The following is an 11,723-nucleotide window of genomic DNA, read 5'->3' on the forward strand; positions in this document are numbered from 1 at the left end:
TGTTCGTTTTTAGGTTCAGTGGGCGTGTGAACAGCACGACGATGCGGTTTTCTAACCCGCTCTGCTTCCTCGTCCAGGTTACCGCATGGGCTCACTTCAGCGCCGTACCGCTATCTTCACACACCACTGACGCCAACAAGCCCTGTCATTTCAACAACGGAATTGGATCCGCCTGGCCTCACGACACCCGGATTTTCACGGTCATCCCTCCATTATTTCAAAGATCCGGATCGACGGCAACATCACCTTCTGCTGCATATATGAAGAGCTGGCGGGATCACGGCGCCTTTAGTGGGCGTGTGAACAGCACGACGATGCGGTTTTCTAACCCGCTCTGCTTCCTCGTCCAGGTTAGTCCTGTTACACCTCTATACGCTAAGAAATCGAATAACGTTTGTCTGCTGCTGTTCCCATGCCCGGGAGTTTTGCTTTCAGTGTTCAGTGAATGCTTTGATGTTACAACCCATCTGCTTATGTTGTCCGGTTATGTTGAGCTCAACCCTGGGCCTCCGCCAAACACGAGATCGAGGGCGCAGGACTCTTCGTCAGATTCTGGTTCTACGCAAATGGACGATATACTTGCAATATTGCAAACAGTGAACACGCGGACTGAAAAAATGGAAAGGGATCAGAATGATTTAATCAAGTCTGTTGACGATCTTAAAAAAACACAGGCTAAATTTCAAGAAAATCTGGCAGATATAGAAAGAAGGCTAACAGGGGTTGAGCGCAAAACCGTCACCCTTGAGGCAGTTGAGGAGGAGCTACAGCGTCTGCGCCAGTCGATTGATCGTCTTTCAACGGAAAACTCTCAACTGCACTCTAAGCAGGCTGAGTTTGAAGACAGGCAGCGGCGAGACAACCTTCTTTTCTACGGCCTATCAGACACACAATCCGAATCCTGGGCTCAGTCAGAGGAAAAACTGGTTAGCATGCTTTCGTCCTGTTTGAAAATTCCACCCACCGAAATTCTGGTCGAAAGAGCACACAGGCTCGGCGTGTATACTCCGAATAAATGCAGGCCACTTATTGCTAAATTTTCGTCTTACAAGCTTAAACAGAAAATATTTGTCGCTAGTTCTAAGCTGAAGGAAGAAAAAATTGGAGTTAGTGAAGACTATTCCGTCGCTACTCGTCTTGCTAGGAAGAAACTGGTTGAATTGGCAAAACCCAACCATTAACCTTCAAACTTCGCTTCAATAAATTGTACATAAACAAAACGTGTTACACCTACAATCCCTTTAATGATTGCGTGCATGCACTTTCCAGTGTCTCTACGCCACTGGTCGAATCTTCTGATGACATGCATGCACTATCTATTCCTTCCACCTCATCCGCTCAGCCCATCACTGATTAGCACTACGCGAGGGGCAGTGGAATAAAGTTACCCGTCAGTAACCAACTTTCATTTTTATTCACAAATATACGGAGCATACTTCCAAAACGCGACGATCTTTGCTCTGTTATCAATGCTTGTGATGCCGACATAGTATGCCTTACTGAAACCTGGCTGTCTGCGAAGGTTGATAGCAGTGAACTCTTTGACTGTCAACAGCGCTATAACATTTATCGATGTGACAGGGGTGCTCGGTGTGGTGGAGGCGTGCTTATCGCCGTCTGTGATGCTATTTTGTCTTTTCCTATCCATTTTACAACCGATTTAGAACTAGTCTCAGTTGAAATTCGCACGTGCTCCAAGAAATTTATTTTGGGTACTTGCTATCGTTCGCCTTCCAGTTCAGCAACCTTTGCCGACGACCTTCATGATGTCATCCATATGATTACTGTGCGGTATCCAAACAGTCCCTTCATTTTACTAAGCGACTTCAATTTACCTAACATTGTGTGGTGTGATATAAATTCTTATTGTAATCCTTTTTTCAGTGAAGGCGATAGATTTTTGAGTTTGTGCAGTGATTTCAACTTGTCCCAGCTTGTGATGCAGCCAACTCGGATCATGTCGACTACTTCTAACATCCTTGATTTAATTCTTACTACTTCGCCTGATCTTTTTCAGCCTTTATTGTTCCCACCAGGGCTAAGTGATCACTTACTGCTTCATTTTTCTTTATCTTGCACCGTACCTCATCAGAGTAACCACAAAAAATATATCCGCGACTATAAAAATGCTAATTTTGATGCCATTAACCATGAACTCTCTGTTTTTCTAGATGATTACTTACCAAGCTTTCACGATCGTTGCGTGAATACAAACTGGAGCTTGTTTAAAGAAAAAGTTGCTGCGCTCACTGAAAACTATGTTCCACGTTTAGCCATCACCTGTAATCGACAATCACCATGGTTCACTCGATCGTTAAAACTGCTTTGCAATAAGAAAAAAACGCATTTTCCGCTCTCCAAAACTAACCGGTTTTCAAGAACGTTTGACTGCTTATCAGGCCGCGGCCCTTGAATATAAAACTGCACTCAAGCACACCAAGGATGTATTTTTCAATGACACATTACCTTCCCTCTTAACCAATAACCGTAGACAATTTTGGAGCTTAGTTAACAAAAACGACACTTCATCCATCAGCCTTAAAGACTCTAGTGACGAGCTAATCCACCCAAATGAGTGTGCAAATGTCCTTAACAGTGTATTCGTTTCAGCGTTTTCTAAATATGTGCGTTCTGAAACCCCTGCATATACCAGTGCTGACTTTTTGCCAATGGATTCTATTGTCTTTGATTCTGTTGGTGTGGAAAAAATAATCGAAAAACAAAACATTTCTTCATCATGTGGCGTTGATAATATTAATTCCAAGTTCTTGATTAAAACCAAAGTGTACAGCGCAATAATACTATCTAACCTATTTCAGCAATCGCTTCAAAGAGCCTGCATACCGGGGGACTGGAAGGTCGGGAAGGTGATTCCGTTGCATAGGTCCGGAGATAAACATTCCCCACATAATTATCGACCAATCTCACTAACAAGCATTCCGTGTAAAATCATGGAGCATGTCATTTACTCTCACCTTGCATCATTCCTTGATTCTAATAATTTTTTTACTGACAGTCAACATGGGTTTCGAAAGTTGTTTTCTTGTGAAACGCAGCTTTTAACCTTCACGCATGATCTAAATTCATTCCTTGACAGGAGTTCCGTTGTCGACTGCACATTTCTTGATTTTTCAAAGGCTTTTGACAAGGTCTCTCATCAACTGCTTTTTCTGAAACTAAGTAAACTTAACCTTGACCCTAACGTTCTCAGGTGGCTGCATTCTTTTCTTACAGATCGTTCACAGTTTGTCACTGCTAATAACACATCATCCTACACTGGATCAGGCGTGCCACAAGGCTCTGTGCTAGGTAGGGCCTCTTCTTTTTCTTATATATATCAATGACTTACCTGATAACTTATGCTCAACAATAAATCTTTTCGCGGATGACTGTGTCATATACCGTGAAATTAACAGTGATTCTGACGTTGCTCTCCTTCAATCCGATATTAATCATGCCCTTGAATGGACTAACAGGTGGAACATGGAACTAAATATTAACAAATGCAAGTATATGCGTGTCTCTCGTCGTAACACTTTGTTACCCTCATACCTTCTTAATAATAGTAGCCTTGAGTCTGTGCCTTGTTATAAATATTTAGGTGTATTTATTTCCCATAATCTTAACTGGAAGGCTCATATAGATCACATAACCAACAACGCTAATCGCATGCTAGGCTACATACGTCGTAACTTTAGTCTTTCCTCCAGTTCCGTAAAATTGCTCCTTTACAAATCGTTGGTTCGTAGTAAACTGGAGTATGCTTCATGCATCTGGGACCCTTATCAAGAGACACTAATCTATGAACTCGAATCTATTCAGAACCGTGCGGCCCGTTCCATTCTCTCTATCATCGTAATTCTAGTGTCACTGCAATTAAATCAAGCTTATCACTGCCACTACTGTCTCAACGTAGAAATATATTCGTCTTTGTCTATTTCATAAGATCTACTATATTAACCCCATCCTTAAGAGAAAATTCATTACGCCTCCTTGCTACATGTCTGCTCAGATCGATCACCGTCATAAGGTTGGCATTCCTTCGTGCCAAACAAATCACTTCTACAACTCATTCATCCCCAGCACATCGGCACAATGGAATCGCCTTCCCCCATCGGTTGTTGAAGTGAGTGACCATTCTGCTTTTAAATCTGCTTTAGCTAATCTGATGTTAACATAGAACATTGAATTCTTCCACACTGCCATTTGTTTATTGTTTTTAGTTCATCTGCTGTTTTTATTAACTTTTTTTCTCTTTTTCCCCCGAATTGTGCTGCTGATTACGTGTATGATGGTATATCTCAGCAACTTTGTTTCCTGCCTGCTAGTAAAATTGCTTGTTTTTCTCACGTGGTATATTTGTGTGCTTATATAATTCGCCCATGCGTCTGTGTCAGTAGCTAATAATTTGTATTCTTATATTGCTGTAACTTGCTTATGTGTTACAATCATACTACTGTTCAAATTTGTTGTAATACTGATTGCTGTTCTTTTCCTTTTTTTTTTCTTTTATTGCACCCCACTCCCCTCTGTAATTCCCTCGGGCCCTGAGGGTACTGAAATAAATAAATAAATAAGTAGTGTGTAAAATACCCCTTTATGTACCTAATCGTGCGCTATACTTCATATCACTGACTAGGGAGGTTTGGAATAGGGGGAGTCAACCAGTTAGGTATAAAGGGTAATAGTGGGCGAAAATGCGTACTCGCGGAGAACAGCAATGATTTGGCGAGGGGTGCGGAAATCACTCCGGGCATGCGCACTCACTCCCAGTTATTACCATATTTCCCTAATCGATAGGATCCTATTATTCTAAATCTCTCTGATAAGTAAAACACTCATTGTGCTATAAACTAAAATAAAACGCGCGAACTCTTACATGAGTTTTGTTCATTAAAACATTGCTTGCTGAACAACAGGCTCTAGAAATGCGTCTACTTCAGTTTTTCGCAAGATTATGTTGATGATGGGGATGCAGTGGTGGCGTGTCACCAATTGGGTACGTGCTCTGTGGATCGATGGAGGAATATAGGAGCGTCCCCTTTGAAACGGGGTGGTAGAACTTCAATAAGCGCAAGGTAGCCGATTTACGGAAGTATAAGATGAAGAAAATTGAGCATGCTGTAAAGAACGGGGGAAGCCTTAAATGGTAAAGAAGAAACTGGGCATAGCAAAAACCAGATGTATGCGATAAGGGACAAGGCGGGCAACGTCATCACGAATATGGATAAGATAGTCAAAGCAGCCGAAGAGTTCTATACAGATCTTTACAGTAGCCAAAGTAGTCAGGACCGTAACGAGATGGGCGGTAGGGAAAAACAGTCAGACGTTCCACCAGTGATGAAGGACGAGGTCAAGAAAGCATTAAAACTATGAAAAGAGGGAAATCAGCTGGAGAGGATCAGATAACTACAGAATTGATGAAGGACGGGGGGGGGGGGGGGATATCGTGCTAGAGAAACTGGCCACCCTGTATACGCAGTGCCTGGTGTCATCGACGGTACCGGAACCATGGAAGAATGCAAAAATTATCCTCGTTCATAAAAAAGGGGACTCTAAGGACCATAAAAAGTACAGACCAATCAGCTTACTGTCGGTTACATATAAGGTATTTACTAAGGTAATCGCTAATAGAATCAGGACAACCTAAGACTGAAATCAAGCAAAGGATTAAGCAGGTTTTCGGAAACGGTACTCTACCATCGATCATATCCATACCATCAATCAGGTGATAGAAAAATGCTCGGAATACAACCAACTTTTATACATAACATCCATTGATTACGAAAAAGCATTTGACTCAGTTGAAACCTCGGCGGTGATGCAGGTATTGCGAAATCAGGGGGTAGACGAGCCATACGTGAAAGTGCTGGCTGCACAGCAACCATAGTTCTGCATTAAGAAAGCAACAAAATTCCTATAATGAAAGGTGTTAGGCAAGGAGACACAATCTCCCCAGTACTATTCACAGCTTGCTTAGAGGAAGTATTCAGAGACTTGGAATGGGAGCAGTTAGGCATAAGGGTAGATGGAGAATACCTCAGTAATCTGCGATTTGCTGATGACATTGCCTTGCTAAGCAACTCGGGGGATGAGCTGCAAATAATTAGTGATGACCTAGACAGGAAAACTGTCTTACTGATTGGTTTCCGATTGAGAAAGGGGTGAGGCAAGGCTGCATACTGTCGCCCTGCCTATTTAACCTATATGCAGAGTGCATCATGAGGAAGGCCGGTCTGGACGAGTCTTCAGCTGGAGTGAAGATTGCTGGAAAACGTATCAACAACCTTAGATATGCGGATGATACCACTTTAATGGCAGAAAGTGAAGTGGAACTCAAGACACTTCTGATGCGCGCACAAGAAGAGAGTGAGAAGTTTGGGCTTAAACTGAACATTAAAAAGACGAAGATCATGGCGTCTTGCCCTATCAAGTCCTGGAGCATCAATGGACAAGAAGTGGAAGCTGTGACAGATTCTCTGTTATTGGGCGCCAAGATTACCTCGGAAGGAGACTGCAGCCATGAAATTAGGAGACGCCTGCTTCTGGGAAAGAGAGCAATGGTTAGCCTTGACCGCCTAGTAAAGAGCAGAGACATTAGTCTGCCAACCAAGATCCGTATAACCCGTGCTATGGTCTTTCCAGTTGTGATGTATGGATCCGAGAGTTGGACTGTGAAAAAGGCTGACCGCCGAAGGATTGACGCGTTTGAATTGTGGTGCTGGCGAAGACTCTTAAGAGTTCCTTGGACTGCCAGAAGATCAAATCAGTCGATATTGTCGACCATAAACCCTGACTGCTCATTGGAGGGTCAAATTCTAAAGTTAAAGCTCAGCTACTTTGGTCATCTGATGAGAAGAGAGGAGTCTCTGGAGAAAGATTTGATGTTGGGAAAGGTTGAGGGTCGCCGGAGAAGGGGTAGGCAGCGAACGCGATGGTTAGATGCCATTCTCGAGGCATTGCAGATGAAGCTATGTGATGTTAAGAAGATAGTGAGACCGGAAAGCGTGGCGTGACATGGTCCATAGGGTCACGAAGAGTCGGACACGACTGAACGCCTGAACTGAACTGAGACAGGAAAACTAGAAAGGTAGGCTTGAAAATCAATATGCAGAAGACTAAGGTAATCTTCAACAGCCTCAGGAAGGAACAGCAGTTTACATTAGGTAGCGAAGTACTGGAAGTAGTAGGAGAATATGTTTACTTAGGACAGGTAGTAACCGCAGATCCGGACCATGAAAAGGAAATAACAAGAATAAGATTGGGATGGAGCACATTTGGCAAGCACTCGCATATTATGACTAGCAGCTTACCGGTGTCGCTCAAGAGGAACGTATACATAAGTTGCATCTTACCTGTACTCACCTATGGGGCTGAAACGTGGAGGCTAACCAAGAGAATTATACTTAAGTTGAGGACAACTCAGAGGGCTATGGAACGAAAAATGGTAGGAGTAACATTAAGAGATAGGAAGCGTGCAGAGTGGGTGAGAGAAATAACTCAAGTTACCGACATTCTAGCGGAAATGAAGAAGAAATGGGCAAGGGCAGGACATGTAGTGCGAAGAGAGGATAACCGTTGGTAGCTTAGGGTAACAAACTGGATTCCAAGAGAAGAAAACCGTAGCAGGGGGCGGCAGAAAGTTAGGTGGGCGGATGAGGTTAAGAAGTTCGCAGGGGTCAAGTGGATGCAGCTAGCACAGAACCGGATTAAGTGGAGAAATATGGGAGAAGCCTTCGCCCTGCAGTGGGAATAGTCAGGCTGATGATGATGGTAGCACTTGCTATCATGTTCATTTTTTCCCGATATCTTGAAAATGTTTTAGTTCAGTTAACTATATCATTTTTCCATTTATTTATTTCTTTTTTTTAAATTACTAACATTATTAACAACATGCCACTTTTCTGCTTTTAATCTACTAATGTTCAATCGCGTTTTGCTAGCTTCCACCGTAGGAGCATTCCCCCGACCACTCGTATCTGTAAACCAAAGGGCGTCAGGAATAGTGACTGCGCCCGTATAGACATCCAGATGGATACCATCAAATTCGACTGTACGATATTCAATTGTCTCTATAGATTTACCATATACTGCACATGTGTCATCGTCTTGGTTAAGTTTCTTTTTGCAGCTTCGTGTTCTAAGCACCCTGATCTAGCTTCAAAAAGTTGGGCACTGCATCTTTAGTTATCAAATAAAGCTTCCTTCCTGGTCTGCCTCTTCCACTTTCCGTATAGTTCTACACATTTTTTCTTTTCCGTACAATTTACCCAATTTATGCCTTCTGTGCTTTTCACCTGTTGTTTAAAGAGTTTTATTTCTCCGTCCTGTGACCAGCCTACTTACTCGTTAGTTTTTTAGTTGTTTTCCTTTATTGTGAGTCAACGCTTTTTACGTAGAGGTGTTTGAATACTTTAGCTACCGAAACATTACTGTCCGATTTCCTCAGGGGTTCCTCTCATAACATTTTTCTCAGAGCTTACCGTGCATCGAAAGATTCCCAGGCCATATCTCCCTGTACCGCCTGATTTGTTGTTCAGCCGTGAGAACCCAGTGCCAATTGGTCTTTGATGTATTTCTATTGTCGACTGTCCCTCTTCTTTTAAGAACAAAATCTTATTTCGGAAAGTAAACCTGGGCGCTATAATTCCTTTCCAAACACCCCTAAGCATCCTATACTTGTTATACAATGCCCTATGCTTCATTATCCCGGCATATCTCTGGCCTTTTGCCCTATGTGAGCGCTCATGCAAAAGAATATTCATGTTTGGCGTAAACGGCAGGCAGGTCATTAGGCTACCCACGGCTGCACACATAAACTGATAACGTACCAGAAATGCGGTGGGCTGTCACTCAGCCGACGCTTTAAAGAAAAGTCCTACACATCCTCATTGGTATAAAACTTGGTGTACAGGTAAAATGAAGTCTACACAGCGAGCAAACGATGGTACGTTTACCATGTTTACAAATAGAGTGGTGTCCCAGGTGCGATTCAGAGGTGTCGTTGCGAGCTCTAGTTTTCTCCTGCACTAGAAGGGTGATTCGAGCCGAGGTCTGTTTATGAATTGAAAAAGAGGCCTCGAGGATCGCTGGCGTAGGACGAGTGGAGGCACGCTATTTAAAACGGCGGTAAGAAGCATGTCAAATAACGTAGCCAAAAATGGCGCAGGACAAGTTGAATTGCAGGAATATGGAGACTATTTTGTCTAGTAGAAGGTAGTTTGTTTGATGATGATGTTCATAATGAAATACGGCTGCCTCTGCCAGTATCAATCCCGCGAAGCTGAAATAACCAGTCTGAAGTAGAAATTGGGGCAGGTTTTCCGCCCTACTTTAAAGAAACCGAGAGATCATTTTGAAGATCTATTATGGTGGCCTGAAATATTTGAGATTCACTAAGTCAAGTAGCGCATGCGGGCTATCAAAATTATGTTTAGCGATAAACTAGAGGGGGGGAGATCGGGGACACAAACTCTGCTTTCAGGGCAATACGCGAGAGCGTAGCATACCTTCCGATGCTTTTTCTGCGGATCCATATACTTCGCCCCTTGCTTAATCATTAATTCAGTCATTTCTACCTGTATTGTTTCACAAGCGCTATTTATCATGGAGCCGTAAGGTGCTGCCGTATGATGTGCTAGACCACCTGGCAGAAATATAAAGTCCCGTTTCACCTAGCCGTAAGAGGATGTCTGACTCGAAATTCGAAATGCGGGTACTTGGATTCTTCGCTGCCTCTCACCGTCTTATCTGAATTGAGAAGCTCGAGTTGGCAGCATTCGCCACATCGGCCATGCCACGTTGTCACGTGACGTCGCACCGCTTTACGGGAAATCAGTGCCCGGCCACTGAGCTTTCCGGCTACTTCCTGCTAGAGCTAAGTCCGTAATATTTCTCTCACAACGCCGCTATGGCAGGGCCAGATATTCTGCAGAACGGCGCCTTTTACACAGTGCTGTTAATAATTTTTGAATAATCTCTATTAATATTGCATCAAAGGGATCATTTGTTTCGCACGTTAGGTAATCCTGTCGGGCTTGGATCCTCACGAGCCTCTAAGCAGTTTTTTATATCTTCTCACGTGGTATCAGATGGCATCAATGAGCTAAAGTATTACTCATTCAGACTGCTGTTACCCCTTGGAAACCAGAGCACCTGCGCAGGCTCCGTCTCCAAATGTCAGTTCTGGTATCTGTGTACTCAATTACGAATGTAACCAACTTGAGCGTATTCTGAAAACTCAGGAGCGTCTAGAAGCCAACCAGTCCGCGACCGGTGAGCCTACCGATCGTGGATACCTGCAGTGTGTTCTACCAATCTGTTTCACAGAGAATACTTATTTGTACAGCAGAACAGACAAAGCACTCTTGCTCAACGAGATGGCTGGTAAAACCGTGCGCAAAAAAGCATTGCTAAGTTGCATTGTGCAACGACTGCTATGTGCGCCGTTCCTAATGAATCCACTTCGTATAATCTTACCTGCACACCCGCCAGCGATAACCATCGAACTCTGGGGCCATGCTGCTTCCTCTCGCTTGATTCCATACTTTTCTATGAAAAGGACGTAAAGGTATCCGTAACTCGATGCTGCGATGTAAGACAGGAAAGCGGTGCAGGCAGACGCTACGGGGACGCTCCAACACTTGTCCACAACTCCATGAGGGTATCTACCAGCAGGTCCAACCGAGGACTTCGTTCCGTATTCTGGCATCGTGCTTGAGAGGGGAGTTCTGAGGATTCAGGAAATAGAAAATTTTCTTCATTACGTATTGGTAAACCGCTCACTAAGTATTGTGACAGGTGACATTTTTGCATAACAATGGAACCTAGTTATGCTTTTTGTGCAGGACTTAAGATGCTCTGCTTTTAATAGCGATGCAGACAGAGCTGACGGGATATGGACAAAAGCATATTCTAGCTACATTTCTTATGCCACTGTTGCACAGAGTCCCCCCAAAATTGTGCGATAAACCAGTTTACACCAAATATATCTTGAACAGTACTACATATTCTTAAGGAAAACGTATAAAGCAGTACACGCTAGTTAAATGTCGCACATACATACCACCAAAACGAAATCAGCTTAGCCTGATCGTCGCCTCCTTCACAACACCACACCTGCACGTCGTCGTGATCTCGATACTGCGCACCGTAACAGTAACTAGCGCTTACCGCTGTGTACGTTTCCCTTAACATTTGGTTGGAGGCGCGGCGTATGTTATCCCCATTCTTGCCTTGGAGCATCGACGTCATCTGTAAGCCGGGAGCATCGACCGATGGCCCAGGGACATCGCCAAGCAGCTTCGCCCCAGCCCTTCCTGCCCAGACCCGACCAACCAGCACAGCCCAGCCCCCAGCCCGGATCTGAAGATAATGAGAAGAGACAAACCAACCAGCCCTGAGACGAAGGACCCGAAATACCTGAAGAACCCAAAGGAACCGGACATGTACACGCAACCCCCGCCTAGCCACTCGTTGCGACCTCCAGCCATAGCTCCCATGGACCCTGGTGGCGGATTGTTGAACAGCTCCAGGGGAGGCGGATCACCCAAGCATCACCGTGTTCATCGTCATCGTGGTGGCAAGCGCATCATTCTCTTCTATCTTTTCTTGAACATCTACACCATCACGTCATGATCGATTTCAACGAAAGGATCGGGACGATCGCTCGGTGGCCCCGGGAAGTGTTGCGAAGAAGATCGGCAGTGGCGCGAGAGGTGCCC

At 44.1% G+C, this 11,723-nt stretch overlaps 1 protein-coding gene and 1 pseudogene across 1 annotated transcript in view; one reads left to right on the forward strand and one right to left on the reverse strand.

The window, feature by feature from the left end:
- LOC146194761 (monocarboxylate transporter 9-like) overlaps positions 1-10,711 on the reverse strand; it is a 55,938-nt gene extending 45,227 nt beyond the window's left edge. The window contains exon 1 of the mRNA XM_084596115.1: positions 10,480-10,711. Coding sequence (XP_084452241.1) covers positions 10,480-10,711 — 232 coding nt within the window. The remainder of the gene's footprint in view (positions 1-10,479) is intronic.
- LOC146194762 (uncharacterized) lies at positions 96-1,527 on the forward strand (annotated as a pseudogene).
- Positions 10,712-11,723: the final 1,012 nt, after the last annotated feature.

The sequence above is a fragment of the Amblyomma maculatum genome, chromosome 3 (assembly GCF_055883805.1).
Source record: "Amblyomma maculatum isolate TAMU_Amacu chromosome 3, ASM5588380v1, whole genome shotgun sequence".
Classification (NCBI taxonomy): Eukaryota; Metazoa; Arthropoda; class Arachnida; order Ixodida; family Ixodidae; genus Amblyomma; species Amblyomma maculatum.